This window comes from Rhincodon typus, chromosome 16 (genome assembly GCF_021869965.1).
Source record: "Rhincodon typus isolate 14 chromosome 16, sRhiTyp1.1, whole genome shotgun sequence".
In the NCBI taxonomy this organism is placed as follows: Eukaryota; Metazoa; Chordata; class Chondrichthyes; order Orectolobiformes; family Rhincodontidae; genus Rhincodon; species Rhincodon typus.
In genome coordinates this window covers 48,689,251-48,711,546 of record NC_063347.1, presented here as the reverse complement: position 1 = coordinate 48,711,546, position 22,296 = coordinate 48,689,251, and the positions used below count along the sequence as shown (strand labels likewise).

General features: G+C 39.5%; 1 protein-coding gene across 6 annotated transcripts in view; it reads left to right on the top strand.

The window, feature by feature from the left end:
- The first annotated feature begins 12 nt into the window (after positions 1-12).
- Positions 13-22,296, top strand: part of LOC125485141 (protein NEDD1-like) — a 76,960-nt gene continuing 54,676 nt past the window's right edge. For 2 of the 6 annotated variants that reach the window (XM_048606559.1, XM_048606557.1), the window contains exons 1-3: positions 88-292; positions 5,405-5,544; positions 16,557-16,651. In XM_048606559.1, the coding sequence (XP_048462516.1) occupies positions 5,409-5,544; positions 16,557-16,651 (231 nt within the window). In that variant the 5' untranslated portion in view covers positions 88-292; positions 5,405-5,408. The other 4 variants (XM_048606558.1, XM_048606561.1, XM_048606562.1 and 1 more) reach the window with 4 other exon arrangements.

The window sequence follows — 22,296 nt, the reverse complement described above, 5'->3', positions numbered from 1 at the left end:
GGTAGCTGGGGTGTGGTCAGTACTGATTACCTGAATCACTGCTTTAGGGGGGACGTGGTGTGCAGTTAGTGAAGGTTCGTAGTCAATTCTTCTCCCCTTTTTCCAAGACCGCTCTTATTAAGAGTGGTTTTTCACTCCGCTTTCTATCTGAACCAGAAGGAAACTTCCTAGGATCGTTTTGGAACCGCTAGAGCTACAGCCGGCAGAAAGTGTGAGAGCTTAGGGCCAAACAGCATCAACAAAAGTCCTGGAGAATTGTTCCTTGCACAGCGTCGATAAATTGTGAAGCAAAGTTTGTAATTTTTAATATAATGTTGCCGTAGATGAAGTTTTTTTTTTGCAAAGTGATGTTTATTTTGGAACTGTTTGCATGTTGGTTGACGAGACGTTTTAAAAGAATGGCCCTGGGGTATTTTTCTTCTGTAGGAAAAGTCAGTCACCTCTGGGTCATTTTATTTTTCTTTTAGGTTTAATTTAAATCTTTTGCCGTTTGAATCTTTTTCTTGGGGTTAGTGTATTCTCGGTGTACGGGAATGTTTACCTGTTGCGGCATTCCTACACCAGAAATTCTGGAATGAATTTGTTGATTTGGGGACGGTTGTACTGAACGTGACAAATAGCAATCAGAGCTAGGCGAGGACGGCAAATAACTGGGGAGAATTTGCCCATGGATTAAATAGAAAAGCATACTGTTTAAGCGGAACTACTAGCAGATGGAAGCTTTAGAGTTCCGAATATTTTATTTACCGTTAATGACTTTGTTTGTTTTGCAAAGTTGAAGCTTTAAATTTCCTTCCACCAGTAAATTTGAAAGACAGCAGGTTGTTCCACTTGTAGTATTCCACCAGTATTAAGTACGGAATTACAAACCAAATGAAATTAACCAGCCTTAAATTCAAATACTATATCCCCCTTGAGTTCGGTGAAAATGTGTTGAGTGAAGCCCTTGTTTCTCCACAGTGGAGAAGTGAGGTTATGGCATCCTGAAGCAGGAGAGTAATATTCCCTGCAGTTTTGAAGAATGAGAGATGATTTTAATGAGACGTGTAAAAGGAACAGATTTTTCTGATGGCCAGACAGCCATTATTTCCAGCATAGACTGGAATTCCACTTGGAGATCCTGTGCAATCACCATTGTAGCACAATACAACGGAATTGCCTGGAAATTGAATTTTAAGTTGGAGACTTCAGAACCCTCCTAATAAATTAAGTAAAATAGGCATAGCATTATGCAGCATGGAAACAGACTCTTTGGTCCATCTTGTTCGTGCTGACCAGACTTCCTAAATTAATCTAGTCCCATTTTCCAGCATTTAGTCTGTATCCCTCTAAACCCTTCCTATTCGTTTACCCATCCAGATGCTTCTTAAATGTAGTAATTTTACCAGTCGCCACTACTTCCTCTGGCACCTCCTTCCACACATGCATCACTCTCTGCATGAAAAAAATTGCCCTTTAAATCTTTCCCCTCTTGCCTTAAACCTGTGCTGTCTAGTTTTGGACTCCCCTATCCTGGGGAAAAGACGTTGGTTATTCACCCTATCCATGTTCCTCACGATTTTATAAACCCCTCCGCCTCTGATGCTCCAGGGAAAATAGCCCTAAACTATTCAGCCTCTCCTTTGTAGCTCAAACCCTCCAACCTCAACGACGCCCTTGTAAATCTTTTCTGACAGCACCAGAATTCCCCAGGGAAAGTTAGACACTTAAATACATAGTCTAATCCCTGACTAACTGACAATCTGATCCCATTCTTACGTTGTGCAGCCCTGAGTGCATCACTCCCTCAGACCAACACCTTCTCTTCCCCCCCCCCCCCCCCCCAACTATCAGACCCTAACCTGATCCCATTACCAGGACTCAATCCCCTTTGCCTTCCTTCAGGACCTCACAATTCTTCTATTTGCGCCCCTCCACCTCCTGAATCAGACATGATGCAACTTTCCTGACCCTTCCTGCCACCAGACTTGACCATCCCTGCACCCACCATCAGATCTGACCTGAACCCCCTTAGTCAAACTGACCTCCAACATCCTTCTGCCCAACCTGTAAGATTGCCGCTCCCAGAAAATCTGTCCCAATGTTCTTGAACAGTTTGACAGATTAGATGCTGGGAGGTCATTTCCTCTCACTGGAGAACTAAAGCCAGGGGGAATCATAGGCTCAAATGAAACAATCTTGTGTCCGTTAAAAGATGGCAGAAGTTTGCTTCAGAACAAGAATGATTTGAGTGACGAAGGGAAGTAACCCATAACCAAAACAAATCTCTTTTAGTCTGAGATAACAAGGTGTACAGCTGGATGAACACAGCAGGCCGAGCAGGAAGGCTGACATTTCGGGCCTAGACCTGAAACGTCAGCCTTCCTGCTCCTCTGATGCTGCTGGGCCTGCTGTGTTCATCCAGCTCCACACCTTGTTATCTCAGATTCTCCAGCATCTGCAGTTCCTATTATCTCTGAAACTCTTTTAGTCAGTGTTGGCTAGAATCTTGGAAGTGTCATATTACAGGAGTTTGTTAGTTCAGATGGCTGGTTTGCAATGCAGTGTAATGCTAACACTGGGTTCAAGAGGCTGCTATGAAGGACTCTTCTTCTCAACCTTGACGTGGCTCTCATGTTAAACCACAACCAGAGAGAAACCTTATGGTCCAGTAGGACTATGGTGACTTTTCACATTTTACCTTTTTATATAAAGCAAGTGGTGACAAATCAGTAACAAAAATGTTGCAGTTTTGCTTTACTAAGCATTTTGGTTACTTTCTTAAACATTCCCTTGGAAGACTGAAAGGATGAGGAAGAGTCCATGTAAAACCAATTATAAAGTCTCTGATCTTATACAGCATGGAAAGGGAAATGTTTTTGTTTCTATGTTCCCAACACATTTCAACTGAATGTTAAACATTTACAGGTTTGGGAGGTTATTTTCTGAAGATTGTGTGGGCTTTTCTCAATGGCCATAGAACCTGCTGATTTAATGGGAGATCTCAAACCCCAGATTTGGAATTTCTGGAACCTGAGATGTTAAATCATGTTAGATTTTGGTTCTTATTAGTGACAACACCTGTCAGTTCTCTAAGTCTTCAGTTCCCATGAATTATTTTGTTGGTTATGAGAGGACAGAAATTAATTCTACACCACTCTTGGGATTCTCTTGAAATAGTCTTTATTGTAATATCAAGGGAGTAAACTGAAGATACAACATTTAAAAATATTTGGACAGGTACACGAATAGGAAAAGTTTAAAGGGATATGGGCCAAACATAGGCAAGTGAGATTAGTTTAGTTTGGTAAACTTGATCGGGATTGAAGGGTCTATTTCTGTGCTACGTGACTCTGTCTCTACGGTAGGAAAAGGTTTGACAATCCATTTCATGCCATTGCGTATAGTGTTCAAGTAACAAAGTAAACAAAGTGTCTGTTAGAAAGTAGCAGTTTTGGCATTGATCACATGCAAAATGGTTACGTTGTTTTTCTCATATTTATTTCAATTTAGGACAGAGGAAGATTTTTTTAAGCCTGGAAGACTGGCAAAATTGTTCCCCAAAAACATGAGTGCACTGGGCCAATGTGGAGTCTTCCTAACAACAAAAAAGGGGGCCTACTCTTTTTCACATTAACTTGATAAACCTGTTTGATCAGCAATGAGCACCCAAGTTACTGACTGTCGGTGTTAGAGGGGCTTGGGTTTGGAGGCTGAGGATTGCAGTCCCTGATATACCTTAGAATTCTGGGGTGGGGCAGGGGGAATAATGGCAAGTAAATGTAGCCTAATTAATGTTCCAGTTCTGGTTTTATTTTTAAGCTGTGTAGAAAAGAGTTTGGTGGTGGTGGTGGCGGTGGCGCGTGCATGAAAGGAGCTCACGAGCTGTAGTCAGTTGGTCAGCAGCAGGGGAAGAGTCATGGACTGAAAATATACTAATGTAGCAGGCTTTGTGTAGGTAGCGCTTGGAAAAGATCTGTGACTTCTCCAGAGCACTTGGAGACTATTCGTAGTTCAGCTACAGGTTTATAAAATCATGAGGGGCATGGATAGGGTGAATAGCCCAGTGTAGGGGAATCCAAACCTAGAAAGCATAGGTTTAAGGTGAGAGGGGAAAGATTTAAAAGGGACCCAAGAGGCAACATTTTTACACAGAGGGTGGTACTTGTACAGAGTGAGTTGCCCAAGGAAGTGGTGGAGGCTGGTACAATTACAACATTTAAAAAGCATCTGGATGGGTACATGAATACAAAGGGTTTAGAGGGATCTGAGCCAAATGCTGGCAAATGGGATTGGATTAATTTAGGATATCTTGTTGGTATGGATGAGTTGGACTGAAGGGTCTGTTTCTGTACTGTACAACTCTGACTCTATATGTCAGGGTGAAGAAAGGCCATAGGCAGCTTTTGATTAGTGAAGCTGAGAAGTAATGGGACTCCACAAAAAATCCTAGGGTTTGTCAGCTTGGTGAAACAAGCAGTCTGCCAAAAAACTCGAATGGTGCCCTGAGTAGATTCTTGGGACTGGCTTCGGGAATGCAGTAGAGTGTGGTCTCGGAAGAGATTGAACTAGCTGGGTGTGAACAATAATTGAGGCACTCCATGTGGAGAGTTCTGCCTTTGAGAATACCTTGTGAAGGAGGTTAAGGTTTTAATCTAACAGGCCGTTCAGCCTGTTCTACCATTTATTTAGATCATGACTGTTCTATAGTTTACATTGTTGCTGTAACTCTTACTACAAATAGTCTGACCTTGAAGTCAATCCTAAGTTTTAAACCAATATCATTATGGAATGAAAGCATTACAGATGTCACCCCTGAATGGTTAGGTTTAAGTTCAGGTTATACTGCTTTCTGTCTTTCCTCTCCCATCAGAGGGAACAATTTCTCCCAACATCTATACGGTTAATTTTAACTGCCCTCTGGGCAATTAGGGATGGGCAATAAATGCTGCCTGGCCAGCGACGCCCTCATCTCGTGAATGAATTTTTTAAAAAATCCTTTTAATCATCTTAATGACCACAATATATCACTTTCGTCTTCTACATCGAAATCAATGCTACTTGATTTTAATTTGACCTTTTCACACCTGGAATTGTTCTGGCAAATCTGTGTTGCACCCCAGCCAAGGCTAATATACCTGCTAAAGTGTGAAAACTACACGTGAACATGGTTGTCCAAACAGGATTCCAACTGGAGCTTTATATAAACTAACAGTCTATTTGAAATACTAACCTTATAAAATCTGAACAATTGAAATGTAAATCCTGTACTATAAATCTGTCCTCATTTTGCTGCAGCTGGAAATGAAGGGATTCTACCTCCATGTTTCCTTTTTTTTTTATACGTGATATTGTCTGACTGTAGACATAGCTTGGCATAAAGACTGCTTCAATGAATAGATGATTTTGATTTGGTGTTTTATAGAGCCATGGAGGAAACCCTGAAGCTGGTATCGGCAGGAGATTGCATCCAGATCTGGAATTTACTTTCATTCTCCCCAGAGACACACTTTAACCCTCATGACTCTGAGCAGGAAGTGTCTTCTCTTTGTTGGAGCTCCAATAATATCCTTGAGTCTAAGTGCTAACAATATTCTTGCCAATAACGATATGGGGAATGTGGGCATTGAAGCAAACTGAGAATACAGCTTAAGGCAAATTTCTAAAAAGCATGTTTTGAGTTTTATTTTTCTCATCTTGTCTTCGATGAATAATTAATTTGAAACAAGGTAATGTCGCATCTGTCTCAGAGCATCCATGAGAATCAGCACAATTTTTGAAAGCAGTGTGTTGATATGGCAAGGGCAAAACATTTTGGAAGCTTTGCCATTAATTTTCTAATCCCACATAACAAATGATAGAATGTTACTCTAATTTTTAACTATGGTGTAATAAAGTGTACAGGTATTTCTTTGCCTAGAAATGTCCCCAGAATAGTTGTAGGCTGAAGGTGGCATTATCCTTTTAACAGGTTTGTAAAAACTAAAGACAACAATACTTTTCTCAATTAACTGTGTACGGTTTCAAAATGTTTATTTTAAAACTTCATCCGTAACAGTATGCATGGACAGCATGGTTAACTTTTTCTGTGTATATGAGATTTATAGGAGGGAATCTTGAATTCTGCTTTTCCAATTTTGTTCATTGTACTGGTCATGAAGGTAGCCATAAAAATCAGAAAGAACTGTGGATGCTGTAAATCAGGAACAAAAACAGAAGGTGCTGGAAAAGCTCAGCAGGTCTGGCAGCATCTGTGAAGAGAAAATCAGAGTTAATGTTTCGTGTCCAGTGACCCTTCCTCCGATGCTGCCAGACCTGCTGAACTCTTCCAGCAACTTCTGTTTTTGAAGGTAGTCACATTCCCACTGAGTGACATCTCACTTTCATGCTATTTTCTTTTATTTATTTTGACTGCTGCTCTGTATCAGAGCAATGTAAAAACACTTATCCATGCAACCGGTACAACATTGCACCAGCTACCAGTCTGGAAAATAAAGTTAGAACCAGAGAAGATTGCAGCACAGTAAAGGTCATTCGACCCATCATTTTTCCTGAAATTAATGTCCAGTGTTCACTGAATATATAACCTTCTATTTTAAAAGATGTTCTACATCCCAACTACTTCCCATGATAAAATGTTTTATTTGTCAAGTCTACCTCATAAAATATCTCCGGATTCTTTGTTTCACTTGTCATTTTAAATCATTTGGCCTTTATTGTTTCATTGGGATGTGGTCATCGTTGGTTAGGCAGCATTTATTGCTCATCCTTAATGACTCTTGAGAAGATGATAGTGTGCTGCCTTCTTGATATGTTGCAGACCTTAGGTTGTTGGTAGACCTACAGCATTGTTAGAGAGGGAGTCCCAGAATTTTGACTCAGTGGTAGCCAGGAAATGATACACAGCAAAACCTTTACTAACTGGCACCTCTGGCACCAGGACTGTACCAGTTAATCAAATATTCCGGTTCATCAGCAGGACCACATCAACGTTAAAAACACGTGCTAAGGAATAGAAACATAATGCAGAAGGTATACATGTTACTATTCTATTTTATTTAAAACATAAATCACTTAAATAATAACTTAGATAATACTTACTGGCAGAGAACCTTCTCACTTTCACCCTCAACTGACTACTTGGACATCATAGAGATCGTGATAATACAGTAAACTTCTTGTATTTTAGGGATATAATTTTTGCTGGTTTATGAAGGGTACATGTTCGTTAGGTGCCAGTTAAAACAAAGTTTGCTGTAGTTCTAAGTCAGGATGGTGTTTGGCTTGGAGGGGATCTTACAGGTGGTGGTATTCACATGTACTTACTGTCCTTGTCTTTTCTAGATGGTATCTTAATCAAATTAACACATCCATTTTAAGTGTGTCTGATGTTGTTCTGGCATGCCTTCTTGCACTTTTCATTGAAACTGGGTTGATCACCTGGCTTGATGGCTATTGTACAGTGTGGGATAAGCCAGGCCATGACATTACAGACTGTGTTGGAATACAATTCTGCTGCTGAGTTTTGAGCTTCAGTACAAAAATGGGATTTAACCTTCACAGACTCTGCATTGTTTGCTTCTATCAATACTGTAATGGAGAAATCTATCTGTGACAAGTAGATTGGTGAAGGTAAAGTCACCTCATGTTTCCTCACCACCTACCGCAGACTCAATCTAGCACTTTTAGGATCGACTAGCTTAATGAGTAGTGATACTAAACCACCTTTGGTGACCCACATTGGATTCTCACACCCAAAGTAGGTTCTTTTCCCTTGCCACTCTGTGATCCTCCCAATAGATGTTCAACAGGGAGGAGAATCGATACTGCAGTCGGTAATTTTTCTTTTTCTGTGAGGGATGTGGTGCGGTAGCTGGTCATCAGCAGGAGGATTCTTTGTCCATGTTTGGCTTGACGCCATGAGACTTCATGGGGTCAGGAGTCGATACTGAGAACTCCCAGGACAACTGTCTGCGTACCACTATCTTTCCAATTATTGGATGAATAGAAAAAAATCGTCTTTTATCAGATCTCTTCAAAACTTTGAAGAACATCTCTTAGAATTCTACATTTTAAAATTAAAACTTTAGTTCCTCCACTTTGGAAATAGTCCAAATATCCCCACTTCCCACTTCCCCAGAACAATATTTTCTTGTCAATTATCTTGTTCTGAGCATTACTCCTGAAAGAGTTGGGTACAAAGTTGATTTAAACATTGATCTGGTTACTTTCATCTTATTTAAACTTGGCTATTTGATTAAATTGAACACTATTCGAGTCTTCCTTGTGTTGTATAGGAAAATGATCTTTTTCATTATTTATGCTGCATAAAGAAATGCTCGCTTGAGGATGTTTTCAGTGCTGCAGTACCTCATTCTTACCATGTGATGGTGCTGGTGTTGCCTTACACATTGTACAACACAATTCTCCAGCATCTGCAGTTCCTACTATCTCTGATTCACATTTAATGTGTTCCTTGTTTTTGATTCAATGTGCTGGAACCTGGAAATGCAGCCTCATACTCGTGCACAATACTGCTCACACACAGGCATGGCATTACACCAGCAAAAACTACACAAATGCACTCCTGAAGTAGAAAAGTTAATAGGAGAACAAAACTGAAAAGGAATCAATGACGTGAGTCGAGAAGGGATAGTCATGAAAAGGATAGACTTGATATCTGATCATTAGTTGTTATACACTATGAACTAATCAATGCCAAACACTATACAGCAAGGGTAGACACCATTGAATATCAGCAAAGAAAGGGCTTAGTTGTGGACTATACTTCTCAGTGATTGAAATGTAATGAACATGGACAAACAAGTTAGGTACATTTGAACAAAGATGAAAGGGGAGCAAGGAACTGGGCTGCTTGGATGTTAAGGGAGTGAGAAATAATGATTAAATAAGAGAGGGTGTGTGGTACATTTAGGTGAAAGTTGAAGAGGTCCTGGTCAGCTAGAATAGATTAAGAAAGATGTCGAGCATGAAAAGAACGTGGCAAGAAAGTATATGAAAATGAAATGGTCATTATAAAAGTAACCCAAAATCCCCTAGTAAGGTGTGAAGTGGGCCCTATTAACCGTTGGGAAAGACTGAAATACTTGGAGTTTTTATTTGTGGGATGTACCACTGCTGACTAGACCAGCATTTATTGCCCATATCTACTTCCCTTTGGGAAGGTGATGGTGAGCTGCCTCCTTGAACCACTGATATTTGGTGTAAACAATCACAGTAGGGAGGGCATTCCAGGATTTTGATCTAAAGCCATTGAAAGAGCCACATCAAGTCAGGATGATGAGTGGTTTGGAGGGGAACTTGTACTTTCCATGTACCTATGCTACACCCCGGCCTTCTGAATGGTAGTTGGAAGCTGTTGTCTAAGTTGCCTTGGTGGATTTCTGCTGTGCATCCTGTATATGGGACACATTGCTGCTGCTGTTCCCTCCTGGAGAGGGATTGAATTTTTGCAGATGTGTTGGTTAAGCAGGTTGCTTTGTCCTGATGGTATCAAGCTGCTTGAATGTAATTGAATTGAACTCATTTGAGGCAAGTGGGTTGTACTCCGTCACATTCCTGGTTTATGCCTTGTAAGTGGTGGACAGGCTTTGGGGAGTCAGGAGATGAGTTATGCACTGCAGGCTTCTTAGCTTCTGACCTACCCATGTGTTTGTATAGATATTGCAGTTCAGTTTCTAATCAATGTTAACCAGCAGGACGTTGACCATCCCGTTACAGCACTGTCAATAGGTGAGAATACATTGTATCAGTGTCATTTTCAGAAAGAGCAGTTTAACAAAATATCATTTAGATTTGGATATAGTAGAAGCAATGATGCAGTAAAAATTTAAGATGGAGAAGACATGGAAAAATCTGTCAATGTTTAGGGTGTATAAATCACGAAGGTATTAGGTTAGCATTCCAGATTGGTGAAGAATGCAGGTTGGAGACAGTGAAAATTCTTGGTGTAATCTTCCAAACAGCAAAAGACCCAGTGCTGAACCATGTGGTACGCCACTGGACACAGGCTTCCTGTCTTCCTGTTTGTGTGCATTTCCTCCAAGTGCTCCAGTTTCCTCCCACAGTCCAAAGATGTGCAGATTAGGTAGATTGGCTGTGCTGGAGATTGCCCTGTGGTGTGCAGCAATGTGCAGGCTAGGTGGGTTGACCATGGCAAGTGTGGGCGATAGGGGTGGGGGTGTCTGCGTGGATTCTGTACGGAGGGTCGGTGCAGACTCAGTGGGCCAAATGGCCTCTATCTGCACTGTAGGATTTCTATAATTGTAGGATCCCAGTCACAAAGATGCTTTTTGCCCATCATCCTCTGCTTCCTGCCACTATGCCAATTTTGTGTCCAATTTACCAAATTGTTCTGAAGCCCATGGACTTTCACCTTCTTGACCAGTCTCCCATGTAACACTTTATCAAAAGCATTACTGAAGTCTGTGTAGACTATGTCAACTGCACTACCCTCATCTATACACTTAGTCATCTCTTCAATGTTCAATCAGACCTGATGGACATATCTACCTCTGACAAAAGCCATGCTAACATTGCTTAGTCCCATTAATTTATCCATATTTTGTCCTTATGAGATTAATCACTTCAAGCTCTTTAGACACTTGGTTCCCTACTTTAAATAAACTTTGTCTTCTATTGTGATAGGTCAGTTCTTTGTTAACATTTATCCTTTTCTTTATTTCCCATTATAAATTATTTTATCTCCATTTTGAATGGACCCAAATTTACTTTTGCTACTCTGTTTTACATACTTCCAAAAGCGCTTACAATTTACGTTTGCTAATTTCCTGTCATTCTTTATCTCTGCCCTCTTCTTATCATTTTCTGGTTATCCTTTGCTCATTACTCACATCCTTCCATTTCTTAGGTTTTCTATTCTCCCTGTCAATGTTTTAACTTCCTGAATCTAACATTATCCTTAACCTCTTTAGTTAACTGTGGATGGATCACCCCTCTTATGGTTTTAATTCTCATTGAAATACATACTTATTGTGACTTGGATTATTCCTTTAAATGTTTGCCATTGCTCATTTAGTGTAATAATATTAAAGCTAATTTCCCAATCCATTTTAGACACCTTGCCTTCAAACTGATACAATTAGCTTTCATTGAGACTAATACTTTAGCTTCAGATTTGTGTGTCATTCCTGTGCTCAATGTGAAATTCATCATATTACAATCATTTTCCTTTACTGTGAAATTCTGAATTAATCTTATATAATTACACAAAACAAATATCTCTTCCCCAGATGATTCCACAACATGTTGTTCCGATACAGTGTCCAATGCATTCCATAAACTCTTCCTCCAAAATATTTTTGGTTTGTCCGGTGTATATTACAACTGCATTCCTCCTTCATTTTTTTCCCTTGTTAAATCCTATCTTATTTCTTAATTGAATAGTCTACCAGCTGCGTTGATATTGTCTCACCAATGTTTTCTAGCTCATTATCTTCACCTGTATTGATTTATTTTTTTTTCTTCTTCCTCCTGTTCAGAAATATCAATTATTCACCTTGACTGAGACTCATTTTTAACCTACTTACATAAATACAGTTAACATCAGGTTACTATTTTCTAAGAGATTATTCAGTCTCAGACCACTTATTAAACTGCCTCATTACCAGATCCATATTAATTACGTATATAAACTTAAAAAAAAACAGCAAATAGGATCAAAGGAGGGACATTTTTTTTCTTAAAAAGCTACTCTTTTGTTCCAAATACAACATACATTAAAAATTGAATTCATAGCACAAGTAATCGGTCTGATTTTGTAGCTATTATGGATGCATAGTTACAAGGCAATCAAAGCTGAGAATGAAATATTTAGGGATTTGTGACTTTTCGAAAGGTAAGAAGGAAAGGGTGGTGTGATAGCTTTGTCAGTACTGGATGGAACATGAATGATAGCAAGAAATGACCTTAGATCGGAAGGTATAGAATCCATTTTGGGTAAAAGTCAAGAAATAACAAGGAGAAGAAGTTACCTATAGGAGTAGACTGTAGGCCCCTTAATCATAGCTTTATGGTAGGATAGAGTATAAATCAGGAAGCAATGAAGGCTTGTGAAAAAAGCAATACCTTAATCATGGGTGACTTGAATCTTCATGTGGACTGGGGAAAATCAGGTTGATAGAGGTAGCCATGAGAGAGAAATCATGGAGTGTATTGAGGGCTGCTCCTTTGAACAATATATTGTGGATCCAACTAGTGATCATGCTATTTTGGATCTGGTAATAAGGCAAGTGGTCTGAAAATGAATAATCTCTGAGGAAGTAGTGATTACATCATGGCAGAATTGAGAACTTTGGTTGAATGAGGGAAATGTAAGTCACAAACAACTCTGAAATTAAATAAGGGTAATTGCAAGGAAAGGAGGGCAGAGTTGGCTGGAATGGACTTGGAAAGGAGATTATTATCAAAGACCAATTGAGAAACTATGAATGTTTCGAAAAATAATTAATGGATCTCAACAAAAATATATCCCAGTGAGGAGGAAAGATTCTAGAAAGGGAATAAACCAACATGGTTAACGAAAGAAGTTAAGGACCATACTGCGTAAGTAAAAACAATGTTTAATGGTGAACCACTAGGAAAGTTTACAGTCAATCAAAAGATGACCAAACTAAAAAATACAGAGAAAATAAGCTGAGGGTAAACTAAGAAATAATATAAAACAGATAATAGGTCTTCTTAAAAATGTGGGTGGGGAGGGTGGAATAGTTGGGCAAATATGAATTGAGAACCAGAAAGTGACAAAGGAGTTGAGTACTGTAATTTGCATCAGTCTTCACAATAGAATGCAGTAATACCATTCCAAAATGATTACATAATCTGAGCAAAAGAGGTGGGGGGTGGGGGTGGGTGGCAGTGGGTAGCAGATAAATATAATAATTATCATTTAGAGAAAATTGACTTGGTGGGATGTATCGTAGGATATTAATGGAAGGAACTACAGAGATAATGCACATGCTGGTAGTAACCTTCAAGAATCTAAAGATTCTGGAGAATTCCCAGAGGATTGAAAAACTGACAATATTCAGAAATGGAAGGAAACCAGAAACTGGTAACTATAGGCCATTTAGCTTAACATCTGTCATTGGGAAAATGTGAGCATCTACTATAAAGGATTAATAGCAGAACATTTAGAAATGCAAAATAAAATAAAGCAGAGTTGACCTGGCTCCATGAAGAGGAAAATATGCCTGACAAATTTATTAGAATTCTTTTGAAGAGGTAATGTGTCTAGTAGATAAGAGGAATGTATTATTTGGTTTTCCAGAAGACTTTTGATACAGTATGACATGTTCAGTTGTTTAATAAGTGGTCCATGGTGTTGTGAGGTGGGGGGGTGGATTCTATTAGCATTGATAAAGTTCCGCCTCACTAATAGAAGGCCATGTTTGGATAAGTGAAGCTTTCTTGGGATGTAACCTGTAACTAGTGAGGTACCAGAGGGTTCAGTGCTACATTTTACAATACATATTAATGACTTTAAGGAAAGTGAAGGTACTGTAGCCAGGTTTATTCATGACTGAAAAATGATGGGAAGGTGCAGATGACAAAAGCGTCTGCAGAGGGACATGGACAGCTTAAGTGAGTGGGCAAAAATTTGGCTGATGGAAATATGAGGTCATACTAATTGACAGGAAGATGAGAGGAGTTGAATACTATTTAAATTGAGAAAGACTGCGGAGGTTTGCAGTGCAGAGGTATTTGGGGGTCCTTGTGCATAAAACACAGAAAAGCAGCATCCAGGTTCAACAGGTAATAGGAAGGGCAAAGGGAATGGATTTTAAAAATAGTGAGAGCTTGCTTAAAACTTTCAAAAGCACTAATTAGATCATGCCTGAAATACAGTGATCAATTTTAATCCCTTTGTCTGAGGAAAGATACATTGGTATTGGAGGTGGTCCAGAGCAGGTTGACTTGATTGATCCCAGGCATGGAGGGATTGTCTTTGGAGGAGAGATTGAATAGTTTGGGCCTGTGCACCTTGGAGTTTTCCAAGAATGAGAGGCGACCTTGATAGGGAAGATACTGAAAAGCTTGTTTCTTCTTGTGTGAGAGTCTGGACTAAAGAACATAATTTCAGAAAGGGGTCTCCTTTAAGACCGAGATGAAGACTTTTTCTCTCGAGTGGAATTCGTTACCACAGAGGTGCTGTCGAGGCTGGGTCAATAATTACATTCAAGGCTGAGAGACTTTTTTTACTTTATCAGTAAAGGGATCAAGTGTTATGGGGGTAAAAGTGGCAAAGTGGATTTGAGGATTATCAGATCAGCCATGATCTCATTTAATGGCAGAGCAGACTTCATGGGATGAAGGGCTTACTTCTGCTCCTATGTTCCTTCTGTAATGCTATATGGTTTTATGGAGATCACATTTTAAGGGAAGAATCCAGACTGACTTTCAGTTGAATTTAGAATTTGCTTAAGAGCTGTTCTCTAAACCATTACAGTGCCCCTATAAGGGGCACAAAATGTAAGTTATTATTTAACAATGAATAATGTGTTTCACGGTTTATCCATCTTAATACAGTTGGTTCTGCTATAACGCGATAGTTGTGTTCCTGCGCAATATTGTGTAATTGAAAATCGCGCTATAGAAATAATAAGGGCCTATGGGAAAAGCAGGGTTAGGGGCAGACAACCAAAAAGCCTAACACTCCAAAGCCTAACACTCCAAAGCCTAACACGAACAATAGCACAGTTTGAATAAATGGAAAAGAAGTCAATTTAACACGTTACTTTGAAAAAATGTCAAGATGAATTGATGGGGAGGAGGTATTAAGGTTGCTCTGTTGTTAATGCAGGAGCTGACGGGCGTCGTCATCGTCATCACCTTCAAGTGCAGTTGTGATTGCAGGGTTAGGGCGAAAAGTAATTAATCCAGATGTGGATGGCTGTGGTTCATTGTCTTCTGACTATTTCTTGGGGTTGGCTTAAAAAAGACATCCAGTTTTTGTTGCTTTGCCCTTTTTCTTTCATGAGAAAGCTGTTCATCGGCTGCCAAATTAGATCTCATTCCACAAACTGCTACCCTGCTGCTTTCTGCATTGTAATTGTCCTCCAAGAGCTGCAACTGCTTCTCGGTTTCCCTCCGATTAGAAGACAAAACAGAAGTGGAAAGCTCTTGTGGTGCTGCATCCTGGACTTCAACTTCATCTTCATCTCTAGCTTCCACCTCCCCCTCAGTGACAAGTTGATGTAAATCAGCTGTAGAAAGGTCTTCACAGTGGGACTCAAGCAACTCTTCAACATCCTCACTCTCCGCTTCTTTATAGCCAACACAAGTTTGCATTTTAGAAATAGCCTATTTGTCAGTCATATTACAGCCAATTTGAGTTGCCCGAACATGCGTTATAGCAGAACAGACTGTACATCATGTGCTCAAATGTTTAATGAGCAAGACCTCAGGAGATGTTTTATTATGCTTCATTTTTAAATAGCCAAAATTCAGAATTCACATTCTTATTGGATTGTAGCTTCAAATTAAAAGATTCAATTACCTTGTACCGCTGTGACCTAATGTGAAATATCCAACTATTTAAAATACTGAACTAAATCAAGTGAATCAACTCGTGTTTAATCAGTCTACTGGCAGTTTTGGTCCAGGAATTGGATGAAAAAAAAGTTGTATATTTCACACTGCTGAAGCAATTGGATTCAAGGTAACAAATTGCATTCCCTTAATACAAGTTTAAAATTGAGCCTTGGTGTGATCCCAGTTGTCTGTTAGTCAGATAGGCAGATTTTGTGACCAGTGGTTGAAACCATGTTGTGAAAGTTTCTTTTTGAGTCCTAATCATATTGTTCCACTGAGGATCCTTAATGTGCAAACCTGGCACTGGATATCAGTCTAAATGGTTTTCAATTGCTGACTATTGTTGAAAATATTAGAGCATGCAGACTGACTTCTGATTTAAATGCCTGAATCGTTGAGGGAACAGCTTTGCAAGAGGAGTTCAGGTAATTCATCATTTCATTATAGCAGTCCAAATGTGAGAATGAGATAAGGTCTTGTTGCCAACATATCTTAAATGTACACGTTATAGTCAGTTTAGTTTTAAAATGTTAACCAATAAAATGTATGGTCTGATGTATCATTTTCAGTTCTTCTATTATCAGTAGTCATCAGGAATCTGCAAGCTTTGTATTTGGAGCAGTTTGATTATTGTACAGATTATACTGTTAATTTGAGTGAAACCATTTGTTTGTAAACAAATCTGGTAACAAACATTTAATTCATTTTCGGGTAGACAAGAAAACATGGTAAACATTCTGTATGGTATTTCACATGACACTACAAGTGACAAGTGCCAGAAATTCTGTTTCTGCAGAACCAAAAACAGAGTTGGGAGAAACTGCAAATGATTATACTGAGCTGTTATAAAACTATGAAGAAAGTGGGTCCCCTCCCATCCACAAAAAAAAACCCTTTGTTTCAATAATGCATTTTTAATGTTCACCCATATATCCTTGTACCAAATGTTGTCCAATGTTATAATTGAGCATTTGTGACCTTTTTTATTCTTTAACTAATGAAACATCAGTTTCTAGTCAGTGCTGCCAGTGGAGGTGATAGGATTTCTGTGTCCATATGTAAAACCAAGCCGGTACACCTTTGGAGTATTGCAGAACAGGTACAGTAACCAGCATCTTGTTTTTAATTTTTATTATCTGCTAATGTTCCACAGCTCCAGGAAAGCAAAAGTAAGAATATCCCATCCCTGCAATTTCAGTCCCACTAGTAGGTTATAGCTGCTCTCCAATACCAGTTGGTGAGTTATAAACAAGCCCTTGATTGATTTTTAAATATGAAATTGATCTGTAAAGTCTCTTTCACTTTCAAAATGGAATGTTGAAGTGGCAAACAAAATCTCAAATGAAATAACAACTTGGAAAGGAGAGGGTGATCAGATTAGGTAGAATAAAGTACATTATTTAGTACTAATGGGTAAACAGAGCTGAGTGAATAGAATCGTAGTATCTCTATTGCGGAAAGAGACCATTCGGCCATTGACCCTCTAAAGAGCATCCCACCCAGATCCCCCCCCCCCCTCCCCCTCCCCCTCATAATGTCATGTTTCCCATGGCTAACTCTCCTAACTTGCTCATCCCTGGACACATGGGGAAATTTACCATAGCCAATCCATCTAAAGCTGCACAACTTTTGGACTGTGGGAGGAAACAGGTGCACCCGAAGGAAACCCATGCAGACACTGGGAGAATGTGTAAACTCTACGCAGACAGTCGCCCGAGGCTGGAATCAAACCTGGGTCCCTGGTGCTGTGAGGCTGCAGTGCTAACCGCTGAGCCGTTGTACCCGCATAGGGTATACATTTGTAAGTTTTAACTTTTTTTTTGTAAAATTATAAGGCCTGCATTATCTGTCCCTGATGCCCGAGTAACCTTTTTTCATTCCTGTAATTTAAGTAAATTAGTTAATGAAAACAAAAACAAATGGGCAAATTTGGGAGTTTGGGTCCTGGGATCAGCTCCGTACCTCCATTACAGCCTTGGCTTAAACATAGAGAAATAATTTTAGAGGTAAGATGCATGCAATTACTCTTGAAATCAAGGCTGTGTGTGGAATCAAGCCAAGCAAAATTGAAGTCAGCAGGAACCAGTAAAGTTCTCCATGTTGGATTCAAGGCTAGTATAAAGGAAGATGACTTTGATTGTTGGAAGCTAATTATCTCAGTCTCAGAAAATAACTGAAGAAGTTCCAAAATGTAGATATTTTTAAATCAACTTAGTCAGATGTTACGACACATCTTTTGAGTAGATTGGACTTGAACCTGTGCTCCTAGTCCAGGGATAGGGACACTGCCATTGTGCCACAAGACCCCTAAATTCCTCAAGGTAGTGTCCTTGTCCTAAGCAGCTACTGTTGCTTCATCAATGACCTTACCTCCATTATTAGGGCAGAAGATGGAATGTTTCCCGATGTTGTCACAAGGTTCAATAACATTTGTGATTCTTCCGAGATAGTAGAACAGACCCTACTTGTAACTAAACTTGGAATATATTCAGGCATGGACCAACTGGCAATTGACATTTGTCTCAAACAAGTGCCAGGTGGTGATCACCTCTAAACATCTCCCCTCACATACTACAATGTTCAATCACTAAAGCGTGCAGCATCAACATCCTGAGCATTGCCGTCGACCCGCAGTTTAACCAGACCAACCACTTAAATATTGTGGCTACAAGTGCTGGAGCTATATGGAATAGTTCCCACCTGGCTAGCTGAATGCAACTTCAGCAATATTTTAAGCTCAAAAGCTTTCAGGATAAAATAGTCCACTTGACTGACATCTCATCGTCTACCATAAACATTCATTTGCTCCAGCAATGCACACAGCTGCATTTGTGCATTATTTACAAGATGTAGCAACTTGTTAAGACTCTTAACAACATATCTGTTGCTACTTAGAAGGACAAGGACAGCAGATGTGCGGGGACACACCATCTGCAAGATCCCCTCCAAGCCATATAGTCATCAGTGCTTGGAACTATACTGAAACCACTCCACAGAGACTAATATCCTGTCCCCAAGTCATCTTTTATTTATACTTGAAGAGCCCTTGACACTGATCCTGCTCCCTCAGAGTGAACAGAATGTCTGACATTCCTCCTGTTTATGTCAGCCAGGGCTCCCTGATTGGGCTGTTAATGTCGTCCAATCAGGAACTCTTATTCTGAGGTCCATCTGGCTGACCTGACTGCATATATCGCCATTCTTTTTCTGTTACTGACAAAACAGATGGATTGTACTGGTCAAGAAGCTTGCTCGTCGCTACCACCACAAGTGCAAATAGGACAATAAATGATCACTTTGCCAGTCATGCTTGAATGAATTATTCAATTCAAGAAGTGTCTACTATGTGCTACCTTTTGGGTATGAAGTAATTAAATGTTTTATTCACTTCACCATGCTCGCACTTTGAAGGCCTCAATTTAGCACCAAACCTGCCTAATGACAGGACACGTGATCTCTGAATGTGACTGCAGAACATTATTGTTTGGTCATTGAACATTGGACCGAGATCAAGGCAAATATAGTCAGCCAACTACTCCATTGTGTAGTTTCAACACTATCGAACCAAATAAATTATCTACATTTCTAACAAAAGCTTCTGTATCTTTCTTTACATCGTTGTTTTGGAGCCTCATGAGGCACTTACTTTTTCCCTTTTGTCTCACCCTCTTCTCAGCTAGTATTGAGATGACAGCTTTCTTGGAACGGTAATCTCTAGCTCAATTACTTCATGATTTTTAAAAGAAAAAGACATTTGAGTGCCGAAAACTGAAACACCTTTACTTTATAAACTTTCAGCACTCCATCAAGATCAGGTTACAGGCTGCTGATCACACTCACAACTGTCCATCTGCAATTTTTACTGATTTACTGCACAGCCTGTAACCTGATATGAAATATGACTTCCTCTGCCCTTTGCCCTCTTTTGTTCGTACCTAGTGTCAAGGTAGAATTGTTAACTGACTATCTTTGATCCTAGGGATAGGAGGAACTGCCGATGCTGGAGTCCGAGATAACAAGCTGTGGAGCTGGGTGAACACAGCAGGCCAGGCAGCTTTCCTGCTCCTCGAATGTTGCCTGGCCTGCTGTGTTCACCCAGCTCCGCACCCTTGTTATCTTTGATCCTAGTTTTCTTTTGGCTTAGAACTAAATATTTTATAGCTCACCTAATACTTTTACATTTCTGGGACTTGAGGAGACTTGTTTCTTCATGGTACATTCTGAGACCCTTGTCATTGTCTCCAATTGTAAATATCATGCAACCTTTCAGTAAAGCATTGAGTCTTTCTTTCAAACAATTTGACTTCTTTCTCCTTTTTATCACTAGCAATCAAACCACTGAGCCTGACTGTCCAGTTGACTGCAGAATTGGTCACGTGACCACCTTTATTTACCCTAAATTTAAGGATACAGTCTAAAATGAAAATTTTTAAACATTAATTCTAACAATCACTGTTGAAACTTTTACTCCATTTTCCATCATTGTAAATTTTGAGACAGAAATTTGCAATGTTAACCAGTCTCTCAAAAATCAAAGATGCGCAGGAAAAAAAAATTCTGCCTATTTACCAGTTTAGAAAACTAAGTCCGATTGGACTTCCTTGCCATTATCTCTGTCTCCTGCATAGCCCAACAGAAGAAGATCTTGGGGAGAGAGATAGTAGGAACTGCAGATGCTGGAGAATCTGAGACAACAAGGTGCAGAGCTGGATGAACACAGCAGGCCAAGCAACATCATAGGAGCAGGAAGGCTGACGTTTCGGGCCTAGACCCTCCAGAAAACTTTGGTGTCTTGCTCAAACAAAAGTTGATTGTTCACCACCTATCTGATTACACAAGTTTCCATCTTAGCCTTATAATCTTCCTCCACCATTTACCTCACTTGTCATTCCAAATCCAATTTTTACACCTTTCCACACTTCTGTGCAGTTGCTACTTGAAGCTGTCCTTATTTCCACCCTTCAAGAACTCGAATCTATTGACAACTCAGCTCTTGTGACAGTGAGTGCCTTTCATTTTGCGGTGCTCTGGAATGTGTTGGACTGTTTTATAAATGCATGCTCTTACTGTTGTCCTAGAACTTTTGCTGTATCCTTTTCCTGTGCAGGAACGTTGAGTAGAAATCCAAAATCAGCGGTGATCATGACTGAATGATGGAACACATTCAACAGTCAGTGTTTTTTTTTTACTCCTATTTCTTCTGTAATTTGCCCATGACATTGTTTGCCTATTTGGTGCTATCAAAGATCACTTAACATTTTTACTGTTATGCTAAATCCCACTCCTGTATGATGCTTTTCAATTCAATTTTTCATTATCATTGGTAGACTCTCCATTGAATCAGAATGTGATGAGTTAAAACCTCATTAGTCTTTCATGTGTAATTTTTGCACCATTAAACTATAATGCCATCTTTTGATTTGGGTGTTATTATGCTGGTGTTTCTAAGTCTACACCAACATGAAAGGAATGGATGTTTAATATTAGAAATGAAAGGGCAACATGATATATAGACTATTTGTCTTGACCGAATAAATGCTGAATATTGTAGATGCTGAAAGTATGAAATAAAAACAGAACATGGTGAAAAACTCAGTATGTGAAGCAGGTGCCAGCATCTGTGGTGTGAAAGTAGTTAATGTTTGAAGTCCAATATGACTTTTCTTGGGAACTGACCTTAACCCAAGATGGCTGTGTGTGATTTCTGCACAAAAGTTTCGCTCGTATCTGAATGTGCTTCTGGAAAGTTCTACATGTAAATGATTGTGGATGGGCTGCCCACCCTTGATTCTACGGACCAAAAGATTTGTGGAATCCTACTTTCCATTGTTTGCGGGCTTACCCAAAACTGAAGTGCAGGCTTCATATCTCCATGTGCAAGACTTTAAGCGAGTTGTACAGAAACTAGCTCATCATAAGTAGGTGTGAATAGCCATTGCATTTCCTTATAGTGTGGCAATGACTTCAAAACAATTCAGGATAGAGGCTGCAAATAAATTGAGATAACAAAACCTTATTACTCCAACAAATAGGCAGAGACAAGGTAGTCCAGAAGCCAACAGAAGAGGGAGAATTCCTCTCTCCAAAACACTGGACACCTATCAAGCTAGGCATTGTAAGGTGGGGGCTAATTCATTTTCACCTGAAAAGTTTTGCCTCTGAAGAAACTTGTCCATAATCTCATCTGAAAATCGCAAGGTGTCTAGGTTTCTTTCTTCTCCAAGGAGCCATGAGAGGGGACACACCCAAGACCTACACCATGCACGCCTCAAAAGACAACCTGCATATCATTTACTCCTTGTATTCTGTTAATCTGAGTTGTAGGCTATTCTCAAACATACATCTTTACCCCTATGTACCTTTATACATGAGGGAGTCAGTAGGTTCATTTTGTTTACATTTTGGGGTGTTAGGTGAACAAACATTTATCTTTATCTGCTGATTTAAACACACCTGAATATCTGCTTTGTGTTTGTTAATGAAAATTGCAACAATCTCTTTAATGCGCATCTTGTTGTGGACAATAGAGTGGTGAGCAGAAAAGGGAAAGGTCATTCCCATCATTTCCCTCCTTTATCATTCTCTACCATGGTTACAATGGCCTGCCTAAACAGGCATGAAAAATCTTATGATGGTGGCTTAAGTTGAATAAAGAGTTAACTTTGTTTGTTTTTGCTGGATATATTCATCCCTCAATGAATAATATAAATCATTAAACTTGCTGTTGTATGGGATGATACTGTA